Source organism: Alexandromys fortis, unplaced genomic scaffold (genome assembly GCF_014885135.2).
Source record: "Alexandromys fortis isolate MF-2015 unplaced genomic scaffold, M_Fortis_MF-2015_v1.1 scaffold_66, whole genome shotgun sequence".
Classification (NCBI taxonomy): Eukaryota; Metazoa; Chordata; class Mammalia; order Rodentia; family Cricetidae; genus Alexandromys; species Alexandromys fortis.
Genome location: NW_026067950.1, coordinates 4471914 through 4498089, shown reverse-complemented (window position 1 = coordinate 4498089; position 26176 = coordinate 4471914). Strand labels below are relative to the sequence as shown.

The following is a 26176-nucleotide window of genomic DNA, read 5'->3' as shown; positions in this document are numbered from 1 at the left end:
TAGGGATGTAGCTCAGGAGCAGAGTGCTGGCCTGTCACATGAATGTCCCTGGACTCAGGCTCAACGTCTACTCTCCAAAATAACAAAGAAAAAAAAAAAAAAGAAAAACAAAGGGAATAAAGGGTGCCCCAAAGAGACAATTATTAAGATAACTATTAAAGAGGATTTAACTCAATACATTAACTTTCTCTTTAGATATTGTTTATATCTAAACAATCATATCTCTTTAGATATGCTTATGCTGAAGTAAGGCTAAAATTTATAATTAGCATTATTTTTCCTGAAGTAATAGCTGTGTTGCAAGGAAAACCTATGCAGCTGGCCATAGGCACTTTCAAGCATGTTAGAAATAATAAGCTTAACCCCATTTTCAAGAGTGAGGGATATTTTAAAGTCAAATTCTTTCGTTACTTAATTTCGCTGCTTTGAAACATCTCACTAGAAGAAGAATCTTTGATTTCTCAAACAGTGGTTAAAGAAGCTACTTTGGAATAACACGGTTTCTGTTTCCATGTCGTCTATGTGCAAATCTCAATCAGGTGGAGGCAAATCTAGACAAACACGCCATCAGGGTCGTCTCCAGGGGAGGGCAGAGTCTAGACAAACACGCCATCAGGGTCGTCTCCAGGGGAGGGCAGAGTCTAGACAAACACGCCATCAGGGTAGTCTCCAGGGGGGGGCAGAGTCTAGACAAACACGCCATCAGGGTAGTCTCCAGGGGAGGGCAGAGTCTAGAAAAACACGCCATCAGGGTCGTCTCCAGGGGAGGGCAGAGGCTAAGAACTAGAGTTTACACCAGCTGTATCATGTACCAGCTGAATTAATGTTCACCACGATTTCCTTAGCATCCTCAATTGTTTCTAGCTCCAGTGCTACAGTGAAACTATCAGTGTTCATTAATGTCTCTGTTCTAATGATGAAACACAATGGGCAATTTTACAAGCCTCCCTCTGAGGAAACACCTTTCCGAAGATTACTACATGAGGGGAGGGAGTGGAGGATGGACAAGGAGGCAGGAAACAATGACACTGTGTGCTATAGCAACAGTACAGGAAGAAAAAAGCCTGTGTCATTTCAAAGATTATTTTCAGTGTGATAGTGTCATAAATATGTACTTAAGATATCACCTCCTGGTGAATGATGTTCTATAAAGTAATTGAAAGAACGCCACGTATTATGTAGTTAAGTATAGAAGTTATAGAACCTTAGTCTTGTGAATTCTACCATAGTTTTAAAATGTGATCTTCAAAGGTCTATTAAATAAACTTAAACTTGATTGTGTATGATGCAGTATAAGAATTAGTGTGGACTAAAAATCCTTCACTTAGCATATCAAACTAGTAATATTTTTATATAACATGTGAGAGGACCTAGCTTCAGAAGCTCAATGTTAAAGTGAAATAGGAAAGCTTATATGAAAGATTCTGCCAAATATTTCAGGCAAAAGTAAAATATTTTTGCATTATATATGCTATTTTGTCAAGAAAATTGATGTGTAATTCCCCTCAGTATGGTGTGAATATGTTTTGTTACCTTTGGTTAATAAAAAAGCTGCTTTAGCTTATGGCAGGGCAGAACACAGCTAGGTGGGGAAAACTAAATTGAATTCAGGGAGAATGAAGGCAGAGTCAGGGAGATGCCATGTAACTGCCGAAGGAGAAAGACACTGGAACCTTACCTAAAGGCCACAGATTTGTGCTGGTACACAGATCAAGAGAAATGGGCTAATTTAATATCTAAGAGCTAGCTATGAATATGCCTAAGCTATTGGCCAAACTGTAACTAATAAAGTTTCTATGTGATTATTCGGGTCTGGGCTGCTGGGACACTAAAGCAGAGTCTCAACCTAGAAGAAATTCTAAGGAGTAGCCTTTTAATTGTTGAAAAGGAAACTCCTCACCTATCTCTAGGGATTGGGAAAATAAACTGTGAGTGTGTCTTTGTGTGTGTTCTTGTGTATATGTGTGTATATAAATCTCTGTGTGTGCATGCATGCCTGTGTGTATGTGTATGTATTTGTGTGTGTGCATGTGTATATTGTGTATGTATCTCTGTGTGTGTGCATGTGTGCCTGCATGCATGTGTGTATAGAAGTGCTGATTTCCTATCATTCTAGCTCCAGAGCCATTCATACACTTGGCGAGGCTCTCTGGGGTATGTGTGTATGTAAAATTGTTAGTGAATACAGAGTATGGTTTCTGGAATGATGGAAATATTCTGAACCTGGCTGTGGTAACTGCAGCAGAACTCTGAAAAAGCATTAAAATCCACTCAACAATACAGCTTAGCCGGGGTGAATCTTATAATGTGTCAGTTATATGTCTCAATAAAGCTATCATATTAAGATGGTGTTTGAAAGACACAATGGAATAGAGGTCTGCTAAGAAAGCGCAATGTTAGAAGCATGCCCAGCACTGTACCTTGTAACTCCCAGACCTTCAAAGGCATCATTGCTTTGCTGCTCTCAATCAGGTACTTCTGGAATACTGTCAGATTATCCTTAAGGTCGGAATATATTTCTCTGCATAAGAATATTAAGTATGTTAATTGTCATCACTTACCATAAATTGTGATATAAGTAATATACTTTTGAAATTCTTTTCTTTAATTAGAAAGAAGTTTAATCATTCAGAATTCAGATAATAATAGATTGTGATATAGCAATAAACACAAACTTAATGAATAAGATAAACATGTCTCCCTTTAATATATATAAAACAAAAAGTATGGGAGGCATGGATTCTCAATTATAATAATACCTGTAAGGATGTAAGGAAGCCAACTGAATTACCAACTTTTACATTTTATTTCAATGACTTAAAAATTATAAGCATTGTTTCTATATTTGAAAACAGAAACAATTTTACAACTAAAGACAAATAATATTCCCACAGCAATGCACAAGACTCTTCTTACGCAGCCTTGGAGTTTGTTCTAGTTCTTTAAAGTATCACCTCTGACCTACACAGAAAGCTCAAGTAAGGGAACTCTGTAAACACATAAGCATCTTTAGCGGATTAGCAAAGAATAAGATAATGAAATGGAATTTTACTATACATTGTATAAACATTATCTTTTCTGCATTGCTCGTGGGATCAAGTTTTAGGTTCACAGTTATTTCCTAGGTACTAGTCAGTGTCTAACAGTGAAACACCAAGAATCACGGGATATATAGAAACACAGAGAAAAGGCAAGTTTTCCCTGATTATAGAAAAGCCTCTATTTCAAATATTTATTTTAAGGAAAGACAAAGCCACCTAGTTAATATATCTGCATCAGTATTATTTCATATACTCCAGATTGTCACAGCATATGAGATTGAAAGGATGAAGTGAAGTGTTTGCTCAAATCAGGGGAATGTGCTGCCTCTTGAATTCTGGGGGACTCTTTCCATGTTTTATTTTTTGGGGTGTGTGTCTTTTTTAATGTTTCTGTTTTATCTCCCTAGTTGATATTGTGCTTAGATATTAAATAGCCTCAAATAGAAACATTTATGTATTGGAAAAAGTTTAATAAAAACGAACCCAACATTATCTAATACTAAAATGGAGAAATATTTGTTAACCACACAGGAATAGTGTGTGTGGTGGTTTGAATAGGAATGCCCCCCAGGGCTCATAGATTTGAATGTTTAGTCGTCAGGAGTGGCACTACATGAGAAGGATTAGGAGGCGTGGTCTTGTTGCATGCATACGAGTAGGTGTGCCCTTACTGGAGAAGTGTGTCCCTGGGGGTGGGCTTTGAGGGTTTAGAAGCCCAGGCCAAGCCCAGTGTTGAAACCGCCCCCCCCCCACCTCTCTCTGCCTGCAGATCAGGATGTAGCTCTGAGCTATTTCCGCAGCATCACGGCTGCCTGCTGTCAAGCTCCAGGCATGATGAAAATGGATTAAATCTCTGAAATAGTAAGCAAGTTCCAATTAAACCGTTTCAAAGAGTTTCCCTAGTTATGGTGTCTCTTTACCCCAGTAGAACAGTAACTAATTGTGGGGGCACACAGACAGCTCAGTTTCCATCTAGAGTCTTGTGTTCAAGCTTGTCTGCTCTGCTTTTCCAATAACTTTGAAGGCTGTGGGGGACTTCTGACTTAGCCCGTAGGAAAAGAGCTCTATCTAGTAGAGAGACTACTGTCAACGCCAAACCTCAGGAATGTCAACCTAGATAGTCAGGCTGTACTGGAGCAGCAAGCATATGGTATAGGAGGCCGCTCACTCAAGGGCAGGGATGCTCTTGTAGTTAGAGACTGACTGACTGGCTATGCTGGGCTTTGTTCTGCTTTTGCATATAAGCATATTTTGAGATAAACTCTGGGCTGTTTGGCTGTTTTGACATGACCAAACAGACCTCTCAATTCTACCCTGTGTCTTCTGACTCAGTTGCTTTCATCCGACATTTCTTTGGCCTTGACGATCCCTATTCTAGGTTCGCTAGCCGACTCTGCAGGAGCGGGCGCTCACTGAGACAGAAGGGCTGGCTGACTGGCAGCACAGGACACCGTAATCTGATAGCTAACCCATTCACTTGCTAGGTTTATTATTCCATTGTTTTAAGGTTTAGCTTGGTCTATAAAATTGGGGGTTTTGTTTATAGAACTATCTTTTTCTGATTAAAGAGGGGAAAATGCAAGTCATTGGAAGTTCCAATTTCTATTTTGCTAACTATTTTGGGGATGCAATGCCATACTAGAAAAGGAATCCCAAATTCTAATTTAGACACAATAGCATATTGAACATATTTCAATTTCAAACATTAATAAGAAAATTAAGTTTGATAGTAAATAATTCAATACACAGAAAAATGTTTCAATTCCTGGCAAAAATACATCAAGAAAAAAAAGCAAAGATCAGGAATAAGTAATTTATTGGAGAAGAATCTCAAAGTCCAATAAGTATGCATAGAGAAACTAATCTTTGCAACAAACTGTCACTAGCCTACTGTCCCTGATTTCAGACTGCAGAGCTCTCAGTCCAGTGAAATAATTGTAAAGACTCACTCCACTCACGGACACAAACGTTAAACATAGCATGTTGTTAGCACAGCTCTAGGAAACAGATACATTCATGTGCTATTGCAGATATGGTAGCAAATCTTAGGATGGAAATTTATAAAAATGTATAAAACTCAAGAAATACAAATATTTTGACTTTTTTTTTCTGAAAGTTGTGGCAAGAAAAATTGGAGATGTACATGACTGGGTACTTTAAAACACCCAATGGAAACGTGACGAAAAATGTAAAGTCCCATCCAGTGGGGCAGTTCTCTCCTAGTACACTGGGACAGCAGGTGCACACTACAGCTCCACCGTGTAGAACAGGTGCAGAAAGGGCGGGAAGACTCACGGCTAACACCATGGCAGTGACAGTTATGTCCTAGTTGTGGAATTGGTGATTATTTTAATTTTTTGTGTTTTTCGTGTTTGCTTTCTCTGGTTTTTGACATTAGCTGTCTGTAAATTCCTTAATAACTAAAAACAATACTGTGCATCTCAAATGGTATGTGCACTTGTAGTTTTATGTCAACTTGCTGACACAAAGCAGAGCTCTCTGAGAGGAGGGAACCTTAACTGAGAAAAGGCCTCCATAAAATCCAGATGTGGGGCATTTTCTTAATCTCACTGGTCAGTGATAGATAAGTGCCCTCCCTATGCTGGTGGTCCTGAGTTCTATAAGAAAGCAGGCTGAGCAAGCTATGGGGAACAAGCCAGTACGAAGCACTCCTCTATGGCCTCTGCATCAGCTCCTGCCTCCAGGTTCCTGCCTTGCTTGAGTTCCTGTCCTGACTTCCTTCAGTGATCACTATAAGGTGGAAGTGTATGACAAATAAGCCTTTTTCCCCCCAACTTGCTTTTGGTCATGGTGTTTCATCCCAGCAACAGAAACGCAAACTAAGACAGTATATATAAAGAACATGTGGTAACATGACATACCACATTAACTACTTTCAGAGGTAAAGTGCATAATAACACATTTCATGTCTGTTCAGACTCACTTTAGCTTCCCAAAGAGAAATCCTTGAACTTCATCTGCGTCAGTCTCCTCTGCAGCGGCATCACTCACAGCTGCATGAAAGGAAGAAACAAGTATTTGTAGGCTGGGAAAAAAACATAGAATTCCCAATAAAACGAATTCTATTAGTTTTACATTGCTTTTTTTCTCATTCACAAGGTTAATGTATGTGCATGTGCCTATATTATAATCCTAAATAAATGTGCTCTATTGTAAAAAATGGGCTTAGATGGTTAAATATTTCATAAACACAAAGAATGTCATAGATTACTTTATAGCAACTTTCTATTTTATAAACCAAAATGATTGAGACAAAGGACACAGAAGAAATCCTGGCTTACACTTTCAGGTCTGATGGTAGATCCACACCCTAACAAATGTGAGATTTTGCACAATTTAAGCAATCTAAAGGTCGTCAAGGGGTCTTTAGAAAGACCCCACGGTCATGGCCACAAACAATGGTCTTCATTGTACTCATTTACCCTCTGCCACATATGGGAGGAGTGTACCGGCTCGCTCTTCACCCCGCTGATTAAGACTCAGCAGGCATTTGCGCCTTCCTCGTTCTGCTGAAGCCTGGGGTCTCTGGGCTACAGCACAAATGCAGGGTGCCCTGATTTAGTCATACATTGGCCAAATACTGTCTGAATCCAATAACTGGGTAAACTTTGCTGTCTATTATGATTTCTGATGGGATAGATACCTGGAAAAAGACACTAATGATAAATATCACACTTGGTAGGAAAAGAGAAAGTCAAATGGACAACTTTGATAAAGGGAGGAAAACTTTCTCAACAAAGGCACACCATGAATGGACCAGAAAGGGAAACAGAGCTCTGGCTCTGATGGACTAGGAGCTGCTGGGAAAGGGAGTGTGCCACTTTTCTTTGAGAGTGCTCCACTGGTGAGTGGGTGACGTGGGTGACACTCCCACACCAGGCCACACACCCAGGACATATGGGGCACAAACTGCACTTGAGTTTTCTTAAGAAATACAAATGTGGGCGGGTAGAGAAGGGTGTGTGGTTCTGGGAGGCTGGAGGAGGAGACGGATGTAATGAGAACATACTCCATGGAATTCTCAAACGCTAACAAAGCGTTTGCTCTGTGGAGTGCTCTTCGAGTCTACTACAGATGGAATACCTGTGTCGCCTCGAGGCTCAGTAAGCATTCCTGGGGAGGAAGGGACAGATGAGCTGGAAGATTATGAGATCCTGACCTCCATACGTGACATGGCTGTCACACACACGAGCACACTGAAGCATGTAGTCACCCGCACAAGATGAAACTAGCAAAACATCCCAGCATGGCTTGCTGAGGGAGGGTCACTCTTCTCTGGGGGGAATGATAATTGGTAAGTTGTCTGTTTTACCCCTGTGGATAACATTACACATGTGTGCATACAGGAAGCAGTGACTGCAGGAGGGACATGTATGAGGAGAGTGGTGGGTAGGTGGAACTGGAAGAGAGAATGGAGGAAGCGGGCATGGCCAAATACACTGTTTACATGAACACCATTGTCAAAGAACACAGAGGAGCCTTATTTAAACATCAGAAATCTTACTTTTCACTTGGATATCATCCAACGCTTTGTATTCTGTGTCTTTAATTGCTAGCTCCACTCCATAGCCAGACAAGAGCATTTTCCGTGAACTTGGCTTCTGTTCAAATCATTTAGAAAAACAGGAGACAATTAGGTGTCTTTCATTAAACTTAGTACCGTGTCATATTAGGGTTCTACAGCGAATCACTGATACTGGAGGCACACATGTGTGCGTGTGGTTGGGCGCTGAGGCTTGAGCCCAGGGCTGTGCACAGATGAGGCAGTACTCCAGCGCCAGGCTACAGCCCTGCCCAACACAAAAGGCTTTAACCACTATGCATTATTATTATCGGGGGACACTCAGACTCTTACATAGTCTACCAAAGAACAAGAATTTTGTTGATGACATCTTCCTTACTAAAAACTTGGTCGTGACTTTTCAGTATTTTTTAGTGGAAAAGGTATTTTCTGGTCATAGCTACAGAGTTAACAGAGGCTCCAGTGCAGCAAAGCGTACTTCTCTCCTTCCCTCCACAAGACAGCCAGAGAGTAAGCAAAAGTAAATAACAAAAACCAGAGACAGACAGACAGACAGACAGTAAAACACTCAGTGCCTTAGAAACCCTGCTTAGATCCTTCTTCGAGTATCTCAATAACTAAAATATTCCAAATGCCACAAAGTAAAGAGTGGCTACAGTTGACCACACCTGAGTTATCTGCAATATTTAGATTATCAGAATTTTAGTGTCCCTGGAGAGTCCTCCAGCAAACAAGGCAAGTCATGTTTCCTCTTGCAGGAGGCAATGCAGATGACTTTCAGGAAGATGTCTGTTTCATTCCTGTTCCATCCTGAAATTCCCATCTGCCATGTGGTGACATCATCACCTGTCTTTCTGTTCCATAGGTTAGAAAGCTGGTTTTAATTTGTCTAAGTGTACTAAATTCTTACAAGAAGCCATGTGTCTTTGAAGCCAGTGTGCACAGGGACAGTTTGGTGCTCCTACATGTGAGAGAGCAAGTGTATGGATGGACTGCAGGGAAGGAAACTGATGTGGGATTCCCCTCTGTATGTTGTGAATATGTTTTATTATCATTGGCTAATAAAGACGCTACTTTGGCCTGTGGCAGGGCAGAACAGAATGAGGTGGGAAAACTAAATGGAATGCTGGGAGAAGGAAGGCAGAGTCAGAGAGAAGTCATGCAGCCTCCCAAGGACAGACACCTGAGAACCTTACCAGTAAACCACGAAGCTCAAGGTAAAATACAAAATAATGGAAATTTAAGATACAAAAGCTAGCTTTCCATATGCTTAAAAGACTAGCCAAGCAGTGCTGTAATGAATATAGTTTCTGTGTGGTTATCTCGGGTCTCTGCCTACAGGAAACTCCAGGAGCATACCATCCTTTCCTCTATTGTTCCCCTAACGTTTTTTATTAGCCTTAAGATTAGGCTTATCAGCAGAGTGCCTATCTCTTGGCCTCTTTACTTCCAAATAGTAACATGTATGAATAACCTTTAGATACACAGTGCTTAAAACTGCTGCTCACACTAAAATTTAATTTTCTAGTATCTTAGGAACACTGCAATTAGATATACCATGTAGAAAGTGAGTTATTTATAATTACACTAATATGAAAATTTGAAAATATTCTAAAGAGTTTTCAATTTCATGTAGCTACCCCCAAACAAAATTGTAGCTGGTAGCTTAGAATATTCAAGTCAGAGTTCATAAAGGAAATGCAATTCCATATAACCAATGTCTATTATAGGTACTAAAAAGTTATTGTCTCCTGGATAATAAAAGAAAAATGTTTATTAAATTTGTATTTGTTATGTACTTTCTCGTTTGTAGCTTGGATTTGTGAAGTGAAGAGCTCATAGACCAAGAGCGCTATGACAAATCTTATTTCTGTGTCTTCCCCACAAAAAAGGCATCTGCTCAAAAGGAAGCATGAGACGTCTATTTGCATTAAAAACACATGTTGATTAAATTTGTGTCATAGTACTGTGAGTGTATACGATGTCATTCATTAACTAGAAGGCCATAATTTAATGGTGCAAAGCATCCTCATGGGTACTATGATCCTATAGAAGTATATTTTTGGTTATATTATCCAAAGAATATTTAAGACAGATCCTCAAAAGACATGCACATCTTATGGCAGCCACATTAGCACAGTGAAGATAAATAAGATAAATATCTACTTTTTCTCCTACATCCATTTCTTTGAATGTGGCTCTTATCTCTGGTCTGCTCCACCGAGTATAGAATTACACCCACAGTGTGTTTCTGCCATTGATGAATGTACATCTATTCTGGCAGAGAAAGGAAAATGACTGAGAATTTCTACTTTAAAGAAGATAGTTACATAGAATGCTTTGTATGCACACTCCAGTCCCGTCATTTGAGCCTCCTTTATCTTCACGTTTTTATTGAGCCTCCTTTATCTTCACGTTTTTACTGAAACACTTTATTATCATCTAAATATACTATGGGTTCTTCACCTCCTGCCACTAAAATGTAGGTTTCTGAAAAAAAAACACTGTTTCTGTATTACTGCCTTGTAAATAATACTTGACATAGAGGTACATGAAAAATTAATGACTGAAATATATTAATGTTTACAAAACATATATACTCAATGAACCTATGCTTTTGCTATATATTTTTAATCTTCATGTGGACTATTAAAATATCTATATTCTAGTTTACCCCAAAATGTAAGATTATTTAACAAGATTTCCTCATTACTAGTATATAGCTTTGATTTAACTAAACTCAAAGAATAAAATTTTAAAGATAAGAACAGTGAGGAGCACTGGAAAAAGACTTTAGTAATACATGATTAATGGGATAGATAAACCTACAGATGACCTCTGCACCTCGGCTGCTCCGTTTCTTTAACATGTAATTATTAGGATAACTGCAACATTCTCTCAGCTTTAGCATCCTGGGACAGGAGGAAACGGCTGGGCAGCCCAGGCTCTGCTCATCTCTCCCGAAAACATGACGTTCTACAGTGCTTTACATCAACTGAGAGCAGTTCTTAGAGCTACGTGAATGTATAGCAGTAACAAAGAAGATCTACACACAGAAACCTACGGGCTAAAGAAACAGGCGTGTACAAGGAAATAAACTCTAATGAAGATAAGGCAGGAGCTGCAGACACTGGAGCAGAATGCGCCCCGCTCAAGCAGGAAGATCAGACCCAGAGCAACCTCGAAACCAAAGGGCTTCCACACAGAAGATGAATAAAATCGACAAACCTTTAGTCTGGTCCAGAAAAAAAGAGCATAACACAAATTACTAATGTTGGTAAAACAAACAAACCAGTAACAACACAAAGCATGTACCTTAATATAGTGGCGGAGAACATACAGAATTTTACCATTTTTAGATTTCTTAGACAATACTCTGTGAAATTCAGCAAATTCTCTTGTCCCAATTTCTGCATAGAGAATAATCACTGGTAAGTTCTCATTGCCTGTGGGAAACTTATGATCTCTTTCAAATAGGAAAGGCCTGGGTCTAAAACGGAAACAATACAGACTTTCAAAAGCAGTGAGAGTCAACAGCATATCCGACATCTACCTAGTTCATACTTTCTTCTATCAAATAACTTGTAATGTACATAACTACGGAAATAGGAAAATAGCAATAGAAAAAGAAGAAATTTGTTTTATCCAAAATGAACTATTAAAAATGTTTACTTTTCATTCATTGTCAATAAAATAACAAAATTTTAATAATTCTAATCAATTAAAATGTATATTTAATTAAAGCAAATTTTTACTATAGTTCATATTCCCTAAAAACAGTTTCCAAATACTTAAAGACTATAATGTAGACATCCATCAAAATCAGTGTTTAACACCAAGAACTAAGAATGAGTCCCTAGGGAAGGCTCAGGAAGGAGAGGAGGCCTGCAGATCAGTCTGCACGGCCTGTCCACACAGATCCTGACAGCTCCTTTCCAGACACTGGCCTGGCTATTCAGTTTCTAGTAAATTACACTTTACTCTAAAGTCAGTTGCTATCATTTACTTCACCCTTTCAGTTTCTGAGGCACAGACCAGTTAAATATTTAGGACACAGCAGAAAAGAAACCAGATAAAATAAGACTAGGTGAAAGAAACGCTCAGATTTCGTAGAAAGCAATTACTGCTTCAGGCCTCTATTTTGGCAGTTTCCCTTACACAGAAATTCAGACATACACACAGCATCTGATACATGTGCAAGGTGTGAGTAAGGGAGGAGGGCGGCAGATTCATCCTCACACACCTCTAATTAAAAACATTTCTGGTGTCCTCAAGATTACTTACAACATGGTTTTTTTTTTTTTATCTTTAAGAAAGGGCTTCAAAAGATAAAAAGCTTCATGCGGATTCTCTATTCTCTATTGAATAACTTTACCTCGACGTAGCCTTACTCAGCAGCTTCTTAATCTCACTAATTCTGCAGCTGTGCTGCCCATGCACAGCCACAAATGCAGCGCATCCGTCTGGTGGGGGCTCAGCAGCAGCAACCTGCAAGGCAAACGTGCTGCTGTCACTGTGGCTCGTCATTAGCACGCCATCTTAAACCCTAACTGCTTTCAGCTAAAACAACTCATCTTTCACTATCGAGTTACTCTTCTAATCAATGCAAAGTATTTTCTGTGAGTAGAATTGAAGAAATATTTAATAAAATCAACTTTATCCTAGAAGACTTGTGTATGCAAGATTTTTGAAAAATTCTTTAAAATTTTTTGTATAAGTAATTTTTCTGGCACTGTATTTTCATGCTTTCCTAACTCCAAAATCAACAATATTTCTTTTTTTTCCAATTAGAGTGAATGACATCAATGGTAATAAAATCATCAACAGGTTATGGAATGAAATATACATCTGTAGAACACACTGAGTCAATGATGTTCAACATATACCGTGGTATTTACCCTCATTATGCACTTCTTAGGCGTTTTACCTGTTGGAACATCTGAACCGTCGGGGAGTATGCCCTTAGAGAGAAAGCAAACTTCAAGAGGTTGATGTGTATATTGTCTAAAAACTGCCCAGCTTTCTTCAGGATTAGGTTGTAGTAAGAATAATCTGATTCTACAAAGAGAAAAAGATGTTAGTATTTTACATTCAGCATACTGGCATATCCCACCTATAGTGCTAATTGAATTAATGTCAAATTATCATCTTTTAAGTTTGGGTAAGCTGCTAAGGAAATAATTATTTTGTCCATTTCAGTATTTCCTCAGAAATCAAAAGAATGATATGGTTAAAAAAATCTTGCCCTTAAAATCTATTTGGGATCTTAATGAAAGCCTTGGCAGTCCAGTGCCACGACTCTCTTCAGGGTTCAGAATCGGACTCAACAACAAGCAAAAAGGCCTTTCTCCTCTGGCTACCTGAGGGCGAGCCAACAGACTCCTGTGGATCAGTCTCTCTAGTCTACTTCTATTCTCGTTCTCCTGTCCTCCTCCTGACTTCTCCTAGCTTCTTCTCCTCTAGCCTCAAAGCTCTTCTTCACAGGAGCCTTGAAACGATGAAGAAATCACAAGAATTACCTCTCATTGGTCAAAAGCACATCCCTAGGGTAAACTATACAAACCCACGTCATTTACCATGGCAGCACAAGGTTCAAAGGTTACAGGAGTGAGACTGACCAGAGTCGGGGGTACAGAGCCCAGTGAGTTAAGCTTTGAGACATAGTTTCCTTGTTAGCAGACTGGCAAGCAAAGAATCGGCACCCTTTTCTTAGTAACCTTGGCTGGACATCTGCAGCTGACCTCGCACATAGCTCTAAGGTTTTCAACTTATGATCTGTTTACAAAAAGCCTTTGGTCTAGTGTGAACTTGCTCTGAGGTGAAAGTGAGATGATTGTGTGCAGTTAGTCTGAGCAAAAGAACAAGGCAGACTTTTAAGTGTCTAGAGTCCTCATGGGACAGAGAGATCTAGTTTGAAGCACATCCTAATATATATTCTATATATTAAAATTATATAGCCAAATGAAAAGTCATCTTCCTGACCACCCACAGATACATGTACCCATAGGTTGAGATGTAATCATGGGGTACACATACACATCATATGAGATTGCACACTACAATGCAGGTATTGAGGAGGCACCAAGCTGCCTTAGCAACAGTGAGCACCAGTTTCCAGAGATGCTGGTCCTGCAGGCCTTTCCTGTGCAGGATTAACCTCCATCAGATAACTGTTCCTCAAGTGGGGAAATACGGACACTTGTCAGGCGTCACTCTCATGGCCCCTGACAGAATCTATGTGCACTTTAATACACGCCAATGGTGTGGCTATTAAACAGGATGGGTTAGATTCAATGTGCAGTTGAAGGGGCTGGAGCATAGTAAAGCAAGCATAATATGACTGAAAAGACAGGAAGTACACCAAGTTTGGTGCAGTGGCCAAGTATATTCACCATGTCCACAATAGTCCAGAAAACAATTCAAACCCGATTTTCATCATAAAGTATCGATTTTGTCTAGAGATGGGGCACACTGAGAAAATGCTTCCTTTCTCTAAGCTGTTCTCTAGACATGAAAGAGCAGATTGGCTTTTGAATTCTGTTTTAAAACTCTTTGGGATACAAAGGTCATTTAATTTTGGGGGTAGGGTAGGCAGGAGAGAACGGCAGAAAGCTGAGGACAGTCTAGGGGTGCTAGTGGAGATGAGCCGGAAGCAATCTTCTATCTGTGTGTCCTTTCCTCCATCCACGGTCACATACAGACAAGTCATGGAAGTGGGTGGGGGCTTTTCAGAGAGAAAGGTTTCAGAGGTAGAAGGGGTGAGGAAATGAGTGAGAACAAGGGGGGGCACAATAACTAGAACTCATTACATGCGTGTGTGAAATCATCAAAGAAGACAATTTGAAGAAGCAGAATGTAATGCCTATACTTTATAACTAACAAAATCATCTATATTATGAAATAGAGGGATGAGGCTATTTTATGCTATTAAAACAATTGAGTTTATGCTCACTAAATAAATGGCAGGTCATTATTTTACTGTTCCAGTTCTCTCCATCTTCTTACACTGTCCTCAAGCTTTGTCTATTGAGTGCTAATATATGCAAACCTACACTTATTGTTGGCCAGTGTAGTCAGCTGTTGACGATGCTCTTCACAGTTTAATGTCCTCAGAGATGCAGCACTTACCCGACTTCCTCAATACGCACACTTTAACACTCTGAGCATTCTGTTGTGCCAGGCAAGGCCAAAGAATGCTTTCTGAAGTAGTGGCTCAGACTGCAGACTACTGGGTGTTATGAATTGCAGTGTTTTTAACACACATTTTATGCAGTGTAGAAATGTAATTAGTTATAGAATACAGTATGTTCATATGTGTGTGTGCATGAGTGTATGCGTTTGTATGTACAAGCACACATGCGTGGCTATCAGAGCACAGCCTTAAGTGTTATGTCTCAGTTACTTTCACTTCATTTGTGAACCAAGGTCTCTCACTGGTCTGGCTCTCTCTGGCAGGCCAGGCTGGCTACCCAGCGAGCTCCTGGGATCCTCCTGTCTTGGAGATTCAAGCATGGAACACAAGGGCAGGTTTTCATTCACAAACCATGCTCTCAAGCTTCAGGAGAAAGTGTTCTACTAACTAAGCTATCCCCCATCTCTGAAACTTAAAGCTTTCTCATCGTCATTCTTTGGCATGGAAGTAACAAATTTGTCTATCTTTGGACTGTTTCTTAGACAAATTACATCTATTTCATCAGCTTCAACTTCAAATTTGCTTTCATCTCTAATAAATGGTAAAATTATATGCATGCCTAATTTGTTTTGAAATCCGTTTCCTTACAATTTATTATCAAGCATTTGGTTCTTTGGTTCTATCCCTATATGCTTTTTCTTTAATATACACTCACTACTGTTTGAGTTTTCCTACAGGCCTTGTTCCTTAGAAATGAATGCTTAGACCAGTGTCTTAGGGTTTCTATTGCTGTGCTAAGGCACAGTGGCCCAAAGCAATCTGGGAAGGAAAAGGGTCAGTTGCAGCTTACTTGTCCTGATCACAGACCTTCATGAAGGGAAGTCAGGGCAGAAATGTGGGCAGGAACCTAGAGGTAGGAACCTGAGCAGAGAGACCATGAACAGACAGACCACAGAAGAGAGCGGCTTATAGGCTTGCTCCCCAGGGATTGCTTTGCTTGCTTGCTTTCTATTTCTTTTTTTTTTCTTTCTTCTTTCTTCCTCCCTCCCTCTCCTTTCTTCTTTACCTCCTTTACTCCTTTCTCTTTTCTTTTGTTCTTCCTTTTTTCTTTTCCTCCTCTCCTGCTCTCTCCTTCCTTCCCTTCTTTTTCTCCCTCTTTTCCCTCCCTTTCTTCTTCCCCTTTTTGAGACAGGGTCTCATTTATGTAGCCTTGGTTGACTTGAATTTTCTGTGTCAACTAGCCTGGCCTCATCCACCATGCCCAGAACCAGCCTGCTTTCATTTATACCTCAGAACCACCTGCCTGAGGCTGGAACAACCCAGAATGGGCTGGGCACTTACTGAGAAAATGCATCACAGGCTCACCCACAGGTTAATCTGAGTTGGGACTTTTTTTCCAATTAAGGTTCCCTCTGTACAATTGATTCTAGCTGGGCAAGCTGATATCGCAACAGGCAGCACAGTTTCTATTAAATAATCTTTTCAACTTTAGAGAGGGTTTTTCTTTCTTTGAGACAAGGTCTCATGCAGCCCAGGTTGACATCTGAGCCAGTTTATTACAGAATGACCTTGATCTTCTCATCCTTCTGCACCATAAATGATGGGCTAGCAAGAGTGCACCATCAAGCCTGCTTCCTTGGCAATGCTGGTGATCAAACCAGGGTTTCCTGCCTGCTACGCACCAACAGAACTACATGCCCCACCTTCAATTTAATGTTCAGATTCACCAACGCAATTTGCATTCAAATTTAACTATTACCCACTTAAAATATATCTAATGCATGCATGTAAGTATAAATTTCATATGCTAAAATGTGTACATCACTTACCTGTTTGTTTATAAACTGCTAACTCTCTCACTGTCTCCACAAACTGCCAAAACCTTTCATTGCTTTCTTCTGCCATAAACTCACTGTTAAAAAAATGATCCATGAATAAATGAAAACAAAATTAGTTTAGATACTATAAATCACACTGCTAATGCTAAATAACTGATATCAATTTGTGTAACACAATATGGAAATAAATTGACCTTCTCATCTGGGGTAATTACATATGCATATATACATATATACAATTGTGCTAAGAAGACAACACTGTGTATTACTTCTGACTTTTTCTTATTGACAACTTAGGATTTGTAATTTGTTTTTCATTCTACATGAAATTCCCCTAAGGTAACAAAAATAAGAGCATTAAAGGTAAACAAATCACCCATTGTTCATCAACAGAATTGGTACTATAAGTAGTCCATAGAAGTAATATACAGGACCTTATTGCTGAAGAAACAAAAGACTGAGCACAGACATGGAGAAATCAAACTGCAGGCTGTTTGGGGAGGAAACTCTGGTGACCTCTGAGCATGCAATGACAAGCAGTCTGCCCATTGTTTCAATAGCGGCGTGAACATTAGGGGCTAATAATTTTCTACCTGGATTTAAGGCCCACTCCAGAGGAGGAAACTCACGCCTGACACTATAGTCCTCGCAGAGACTTGGAACTTGGGGGCATGTTATAGGCCCTAGAGAGAAGCCAGCACTGCTTGACTAAATGGACACAGCATCAAACAGCCTTCTAAGCATTTCCTTCACACCACTGTTCCTGCATGTCCCAGATCCTCATCAGAGAAGCGCTCTGCTTCTCTGTGAGTAGAAGTTAATGCAATGACTGAACACTGGTCAAAGTATGAAGAGTGAGCGTCTGTGGGTGCTCGTCCTTGACAGACTATCATTACCACTTCCCCAAATGTCCAGGGGACACTGAAAACAGGCAGAAAATAGGAAGAGCCAGAGGCAGAGGAGCCATGCTGTGAAACCGACTTCTGGACACAAGACCTCTGAACTTAAACTCACAGTCGCTGTGGCTGCCTGTATAAAACCTGTACAACATCAAGCTGGTTAACTTTCCAGCATGGACAGAAACGGGACTCACAGGCCCCAGTCCAAGCTGAGAAGCTCCTGGCAGATAACTGATGGCTTCTGCAGTGGGGAGAGCCAGTTGTATTCCAGGGTATGGCTCCTGGTAGGCTGTCCAAGCTCAGGTGGATGGCTGGCACCCGTGCACGTGTCTGTGGCAGTGATTCTTATCAGTGTGCTAATTTTTCTTAGATAAGAGGACATGGGTGGGGACTCCAGGAGGAGTTGGGGAAGGAACAGGGGATAGATACAGTCAAAATTCATTTTACAGATGTGAAATTATCAAAAGATAGCATATATAAAAAAACCAAGTAGTTCAAAAGCCAAAATAGTAAACTTAACTGTTTATTTACATAGACAATATTACTTAAAACAAAAATCCTAACACAAAAATGAATAGGAAATTGTCCCATAAGGTCAGGTGTAGAATTTTCCACATTGGAGTAATGTTGACACTATCAATTTGGGGGTTTTAGACAATTTAGAATTCAGGATTTGGGATGCTCAACATGCACTGTGTAGTCGTAGGTAAAAGTATGACCTGTCAGTAAGACAGGACTTGATTATACTTGTTTTTTCTGAGCACAGCACCGCTCTAGGAACTTGGGCAGGATCTAGAGTTGCCGTCTTCACACCAGTTTTACTTGAAATGAACGAACAGGTCCAGGAATCACCTGCCTCTACTCAGCCAACAGTTAACTCAGCTGTCAGCCTGACATTGGCCATCTCTCTAGAACAATTCACGGTTCCTGGTTTTTGCATCCTTTCCAATACAAACAGGCTGCAAAATTCCAGACAGCAAAGTGTTTCTCTCCTCGTTCCGCAACATGCCCAGCAAAGAGCACTGAGGTAGCATTCTGACTACTGCTTGAAAGTCTCCTCAGGTAAGTTTGACTTCTGCCCAAGTTTATTGCTTCCCAGGTGTTGTCGACAAGCGGTTGAACCTAAACTACCAAGTGCTGTCAGTAGATGACAAGATTCATCCTTTTTCTTGCTTTCAATAATACATGCCTGTAGCGAGCAGCATAGAGCCACACCTGATGGAGATGTATAATCAACTCGTATGGCTAAAGTCTGACTATGCCTGATCACGCAATGATCATCAGATGCTTGCATATGCGTGGGCCTATGGGCAGTGCCCACCTGGCAATCCGAGATTGGCGGCCCATGCCTGCTTAAGGGTTGGGAGAGGTTTGCCCGAGGAGAGAGAGGAGGAAGGAGAGAGAAGGGAGAGAGAGAGAGAGAGAAGAGAGAGAGAAAGTGAATAAAGTCCTGGAATAAACTGCAGTGAGAAGAGCTCCGGTGTGTCGCGCGTCATCCTTGCTGGACGAGGTGGGGCGTGACACATTCCTTTTGAACCCTTCCCAGAATGACTTTCAATATTCATATTTTATCAATATCTTGTTCAAGATTATTATTCTCCAAAGTAACAGCATCTGGTTCTACTACACCCTTGAGTCCTCATCAGAATCACCACTATTATTCGGGAAGTCTCTTCACGGTTGTATAGTCCTTGTCTACATTTCTCAAAGTTCTCCTAGCCCAGCTCCACAGCTACTTCTTAACAGTTCAGGGTTCTTGTTGCATTGAGATCCCACTTTTTGGTACAAACTGTTTTTTTTTTTAATTGCTCTTATAATAAACTGCCCAAACCATTGTGGCTTCAAACACTAAAGACTTACTCTCTCAGGACTCTAGAGGCCAGAAGTCCTACATCATGCTCCTGGCAAGGCAGCACTGCTTCAGGCTCTGAACAGACTCCTCGCCTCTGCGAGTTTAGTGGCTCCAGCTGTTCTGTGAATCGAGGCTCTTTAACCCAATCTCTAAATCAATCTTTGCATGGCCCTCTCCTTAAGTATTTTTATCTGTGTCTTCTGACATTGGACTTGCGGCCCACCACGATAATTAAAAATGCCCCAATATTCTCACTTATATTTGCAAAGACTTTTGACCTAACAAAGTGTCATTTGCAGATTTTGGGGGGCATGGTTAGGATGTGGACATACTTCTGTAGGAATCTCATTCAACACAGCACAAGTAACAAAGGTGGCAAATTTGACCCAGACTACCTTGTAAAGGGCTTTAAGGAACATTCTATCTGGAATTTGCAAAAAAATAAAAAAAGCAGACAACGCAACTAACAGTTCAAAAAAAGAAATTTGGCGGCTGGGAACTAAGTGTGCAACCAAGCCCAGGCACTGCTAGGAGACACTATGGACTAGAGGAAGCTTTAATAATTTACTTAATAAAAATTGTTGCTAGCAGCCAATAAATAGGTAATACAGTGTGACGGGGTTTCGTTTTTAGAACCATGGGATGCTGCTTTATAAACACATCAACAGTTACAAAACTTTATGCCCAATAGAAAGGAAAAAAAAAAAAAAAAACACAGGTAGTTTCCCTTTTATAGCCTCAGGCTGGCCACATACTCATGAATTTACAACCCTTCTGCTCTGCACGGATTACAAAGGTTTGCCACCGCAAGCCACAAGAGGCAGCATTTCTGCTTCTGTTCTCCGGAATCTGAAAGGGTAAAATCCAGTAAAGACCTCTGCTTTCTGCTAGGTAACTAAACAGAATGAGTAACAAATCCCCTTGGATGGATGGATGGATGGATGGATGGATGGATGGATGGATGGATGGATGGATGGATGTGTGTGTGTGTGTGGCGGTGGGACATTCCCACCGCAAACCTGGGAATGAGACAAGTCAAAAGTGTAAAGAGAAAACTAGGAGCTTCAAACAATCTGCTAACAAGAACTTTGCAGAGAGCTTGCATTAAACCGTGCTTTCCTTCTTTCACGTCGGCAGGACACTCCGGGACACGAATGGAGACAGAGAAGTTTTAAAAATCACGAGCGGGTGGGGCAAGCGAGTGGCAGAGTTGTGTAGAGTGACTGCCCTAAGCAGTGATGCTCCAGGTGCCTGGGGACACCGAGGGAGGGAGCAAGAAGCCATCTGACCAAAGACGCCTAGGGACGCCGGATCTGAGGGTACACTAGGTCCGAGGCGGGGAGTCCTGGGGTCGTAGGAGACGCTGGATCTGCGGGGAGTCAGTGCGAGCCTCCGGGGCAGTGGGGACGCGCAGTCCCGGAGGACGGTAGATCTAAGGGGACGCACGGGTAGGAGAGGAAGACGCATCCTAGTGACCTCGGGGCCTGAGTGAACCCCAAATTTGGGGGCACCCTGGTCCCGGGGACGCGGAATCGGTATAGCCCCTTGCCGAAGGGGGATGTCTATGGAGATGCCAGGGTCCCTCCGCTCGTCGCCATTCCCCGGTCTCGGCGCTCGGCTGGGCCCAGGCCCCAGGGCACCCACCTGGCCTCCAGCAGCAGCGGGGTCTCGGGCCACTTGGCAGCCAAGTGTGCGGTGACCGCCTTGGACGCGGCCGCCGGGCTAGCGCCGAGGAGGGCGAGCCACAGCGCGACGGAGCGCAGGAGCAGCTCCTCGGAGGCTCTGGCCCGTGCCATGGCGCGCCCAGGGAAGCGCGAGCCGCCACGCTACAATCCGCGGCTCCTGGTGCGCCGCGCCCCACTTCCGGTGGGGGGAGCCGCAGTCCGTTATTTGGCCGGTCACCACCGTGCGCATGCGTGGCTGGCGAAGCCGGGGGGGGGGGGGGGGGGGGGGGGGGGGGGGGGGGGGGGGGAGAGGCTCGGTGCGGGTAGCCCCCGCGGGCCGACGCCGGAGCTCAGAAGGGTTCCCCGCGGGGCCTCAGGGTCCTGGGATTGAGGGCTTGGGACACTGGGAGCGATGCCCGTTGGCCCAGACCAATCTGAGACTAGCCAGAGCTGCCCCAGTCCAGCTAGTCAAGGACCCCTGGGGTGATCCACCTCGTAAGGGTGGAGGCAATGAGGGCAAACTTCCCAGTTAGGATCACCTGGGGGTGCGTGGGAGTGAGACCAGGCCTCCAAAATAACGTCTAAGGCCCTAGGCACTGGTGTGCAATGTTGGAGAGCTGTGTTCGGCCAGTGGATGTCAGGCTTTCCCCGCTTGCAGTCTGGACCGGCTTCATGCTTAGCATTCAGACCGAGGTCTCCTGCGGGCGTCAGAACCCGCATCTCAGTCCTGCCAAGTCGCTTTTTGAGCTGGATGCAAAAGTGTGTTCCTTCCTCGCAGCCCCTTGGAAGGCCCAGGTGATTCCTGTGTTCTTACAAGATTAAGCGGTGCTGCGTCAAAAGATTACAGCTGATCAGAAAAACACCAGTAAATAATAGGCGTGGCATGGAAGAAGAGGGAAAAAGAACTCGGGGGAGCACGGAGCCCTTGCTCTCCATCCGCGTACACCTGTGTGGGTATACCTCATCTGTTTCAGATGCCGACTCTCTCTCTCTCTCCCTCCCACACACACACACACAGACAGACAGAGAGATAGAGATAGAAACAGACACAGATGAGAGCGTTCCATTTACCCTGTGTTTAGTTTTCCTTAGAAGGCCATGTTCTGATTAACGCCCAGGTAAGTCTCACTTCCGGAGCGGATTCTTCACTTGCTGATTTTTCTTCCTGTGACCTCTTCAGCTGTTGGATTGTCATCGTTGGATTTTCACTTTAGGATCTGAACACAGTGCTTTCATATTTCCCCAGCTGCATACAGTATCTTTCTCCGAGAATTCACGCCTCGCTCCTTTCTGGCACAGTTTATGTTGAGGGTCAGTAAGTACTGAAAAGGCCTCGGTAGGACCTTGTAATCCTGGGTAGGTAGTCAGAAAGCCAAGGCCAGTGAACTACAATTCCAGTCATAGACCTAGAGAAAAGGTATATTGTGCATCTTCGAAGTGTATTTGCTTTAATTCTTCATTTTTGGGTGAAATTGTGGGTTGGAAGGCAATGAAGTGTTGCCAGGAAGAGCCTTGCATGCCAGCACATCTCAGACAATGCCAATCGCTACTCGGTGTAAGTCACATGCAGGATATCATTAAAGGACACTAATGAAACTTATCAGCATGCAGTCCTGTTGAATTCGGAGATGTGGGCTTGCTGCCTCATTCTTTTGGAGAAAATGGAATTCACTTACTACTGACCATTCATTTATACAACTACACATCTTATCTCGTAGGGTGTTTTCCCAGCGACGGAAGTGATTTAGAAGACTTCCTCACCGAGGTCACCCGCAGGCTCGATTTCAGAGAGAAGAGGAAGAGCGTGGGTGACCTTCAAGGTTCCTTCTCTGTGTAAATTACCTGTGGGGTAGGAAAAGAACCACGAAGCATTTTAGGGCAGTAAAGTAGCCAAGGATTCTAAAATGTGTAAATTATAAAATTTGATCAATAGGTTGTGAGAATCAATAGCCCCTTGGTCCACGCTGGCCGTGAACTGCACACACTTCAGAGGCATAATTATATGTGAGCATTTTCTTTTTTTTAGAAAAATGCAATTCAAAGTTAGTCACTTCAGGGTACTATGAAAAATTCATGATAGCAGTTTTCATTATATGTGGAAGAAGTGATTAATGAGTTCTTTATAATAAGAAACGTGTTTCATGGAATAAATCATCTTGAATTCCTCTTAAGGTGCAGAGTGGGCTCCGTGCATTCCGTGATTATAATAGCGCCGGGTGAGAATAAAGTTAGATAATAAGAATCTTAATCTTCTGAGCCTAAATGAAGTCTCAAAGTTTAAATGAAGCTTTAAAATGCCCTGTTTTGTTTTCTAGATATTCTTTGTTGTAAAGTAGACCCTATTCTTATGTTTTAATTGGAATATTTTAAATATACAAAAGCATTCTTAGACTTTATTCCAGTTGGGAAGGATTCATAAACTTAAAGAATTTGTCATATCTCCTCTCTAGGCAAGATTGTGTCAAAATCATAAGCAAACGAATAATGGTTTAGAGTTTTTAATTTAAGGATTAGCAAGTCCAATTTTATGACTTCCCACATTTTATTTAAAATAAGTTACAAATGTCTAACTCCAGCTCTTTGTTTGTTTCTGAACTCCAGGTGTTGAATCCCAAGCTCTGTGTCTCCTGAGCCTGTGTTTCACTACTGAGCTTCCCAACCTCTTCCTCGGCATCTCTTGTGGCTGTGTGCAGGCTCGCGCATGCCGCTCACCGCAGTGTCTTTAAAACAACAAGCCGTGGAGATGAGCCATAGTCGTTCTGTTGATATGAGAACCTGAAACTTGGTGTTAGACCACTACCTTCTTTGCTTACACACATAGCTACTGAAGCCAAAGTATTGGTTATCGGTGGCAAACTACATGTAAGGTAAAATTGGTCATTTTAGCCACTTTTGAGAACACAGACTTTACAGTATTGAGTTCCTGCACACTGTCATGCAGCCGCTATCAAGAGCTTCTCATCCTGAAACTTTCATTATCCTCCTCTCAGTCTCTCGCTCTACTCTCTGCTCCTATTAACCCGACACCTGTAGAATGAATAAAATCATACAACACTTTTGACTGGTTTATCTTGGCATGTTCTAGCATGCTTCAGAATCCCCTTCATCTCCAGGGCTTAACAATGCCCTGCTATCGTTCTGTTACATTTTGTTGATTCGTTCTTCCAAGGAAGCTTGAGTTTCTTCCACTTTTTAGCACTTGGTCACCCTGGTCTGGATTTGAGTATAGGAATATCTCTTCAAGAGGCTGCCTTCGAGTGTTTCGGATCTCCTCCCTGAAGTGGGGTTGCTGCATCTTTCATAATTCTACGCTTACTTCCTTGAGGAATTGCCATACTGTTTTCTTTAGCAGTTGAACTCTTTCACATTGGCGCCAGGAGAGTGAGTGTACAAGGGTTCCAGTTTTTCTGTATCCTCACCAAAAATGAGGTCATGTTTCATTGTGGCTTTAATTTAAATCTCCCAAATGATCCAGTCGCTTTGGAGCACAACTTTTAGAATTAATTTCAGAGCTGATTTCTGAATTGAAGACAATACTTTGCAAAATGGTGTAAGCACAAGACAGTGATGCTTTTCCTTCTTCATTCATTGTCTCTGAAGACAGCACTGGAAAGACTGATTTTAGTTGACACTCTTGGTACTTCCTAAAGCACAGCTTCAACGGAGGGTTGGTGATATAGCTCACTGATAATAAGCTCTTGTCTGGCCTACAGGAGGCTCTGAGCTAAAGCCCAGTAATGAAAAAGAAAATTAACTTCACAAATGACCAGATAGGCTTTTCCTGATAATTATGTAAAGAATAGCTTCAGCTAGTGAGAGATTCTTTCTGTTGTCCTCATCAAACTAGAAATAAGTTCTTAAGGCACTTCAGAATGCTACAGTTTTATGTTGGGCAAGTTTAAAGCATAGGCACCGAGGACATTATTTTAGGGTATGTTGTTTTTGTTTATGCTGCCTTTGTTTAACTCTGTGAAGCTGTGATTCTTTGTCTAAAACACCCGATGGTTTAATGAAGAGCTGAACGGCCAATAGCGAGGCAGAAGCAAGGATAGGCAGGGCTGACAGGCAGAGAGGATAAAAAGAGAAATGAGGAAGTGAACGAGGAGCAAGAGAACAAGGAGAGGAGGACATCAGGGACCAGCCACCCAGCTATACAGCCACCCAGAGTAAGAGTGAAAGTAAGGTATACAGAAGCAAGAAAAGGGAAAAAGCACAGAGGCAAAAGGTAGTTGGTATAATTTAAGAAAAGCTGGCAAGAAACAAGCCAAGGTAGGTCAGGCATTTATAAGAAAGAATAAGCCTCTGTGTATGATTTATTTGGGAGCTGGTGGTGGGCCCCCCAAAAAGCCGAAAGAGTAAAACATCACACAATACATAGGTTTTACCCTTCATCAGAGCTGGTGAGCATATCTCCAGGCATTGTTAATATGTTCTCAGATGGAGAAGGAAGAAAGATGAAAGCCCAAAGATAAATCCTGGATGCCTAACTGAGCTGTTTCTATTCGATGTGACTTTCCCCAGAAGACCTGCTAATGACATCTGTCTATTAGCTAGCTCCATGCCCCGTGACCTCTTCTCTCCTGGTAAATTCTGGAAAACGATTTTACAGCTGGGATGTTTTCTCTCTCTTGACACGATTGGGATTCTGTGGCTAACAAACCAGGGGCTGAGGCAGAGACTCATGGCAAAACTCCTGTCTACCTTCTATTTTTATGTATCTCTTTTGAAGAAACAGTCTGGAAAGAAGGCATGGATTGAGATTCTAAAAGACAAAAAGCAACATCAATAAAAGGATTGTCTGCTACAAGTAAATATCTCCTAACTTAAACTAAGTACCTAATATGAGTTTAATTGATTGGAGAAAGTCAATGCTAATTGTTTAAAGGTCAAGTTGCAGGAGAGAAGGCCTTTATTTCAAACAGCAGTAAACCCCCAAAAGCTAAATACCAACATTTATCGCTGAACCATTATCTCAGCTCAGTTACATTTGCAGCTGGATGTGCTAAAATCATGTCTAAAATCAAGTTATATCAAGTATTACGAGACAGAAACATTTACACCAATTCTGTCATTTTTTAAGCCTCCTGACCCAGCAGTTTATGTGGATAAGACTGAATGACAATGTACCCCATTTCAAAGGCCCAGACTCCATTATTCTTGGCCAGTGAAAGGAATATCATCCTCTCCTTTCAGGCCTAGGATTGAAG

The 26176-nt window shown here is 41.8% G+C and overlaps 1 protein-coding gene across 3 annotated transcripts in view; it reads right to left on the bottom strand.

Annotated features, from left to right (window-relative positions):
* The window catches only part of Uggt2 (UDP-glucose glycoprotein glucosyltransferase 2), an 85645-nt gene extending 64493 nt beyond the window's left edge, over positions 1–21152 (bottom strand). For 2 of the 3 annotated variants that reach the window (XR_007593294.1, XM_050150369.1), the window contains exons 1-8: positions 20950–21152; positions 16546–16628; positions 12512–12642; positions 11960–12072; positions 10900–11074; positions 7567–7663; positions 5986–6055; positions 2421–2521 (exon numbers count right to left, since the gene is read on the bottom strand). Coding sequence is in view for 2 of the 3 variants with exons in the window: in XM_050150369.1 (XP_050006326.1) it covers positions 2421–2521; positions 5986–6055; positions 7567–7663; positions 10900–11074; positions 11960–12072; positions 12512–12642; positions 16546–16628; positions 20950–21101 (922 nt within the window). In the remaining variant the exon portion in view is untranslated. Of the gene's footprint in view, positions 1–2420; positions 2522–5985; positions 6056–7566; positions 7664–10899; positions 11075–11959; positions 12073–12511; positions 12643–16545; positions 16629–20949 lie in introns of those variants that run through there. The other variant, XM_050150370.1, reaches the window with a different exon arrangement.
* Positions 21153–26176: the final 5024 nt, after the last annotated feature.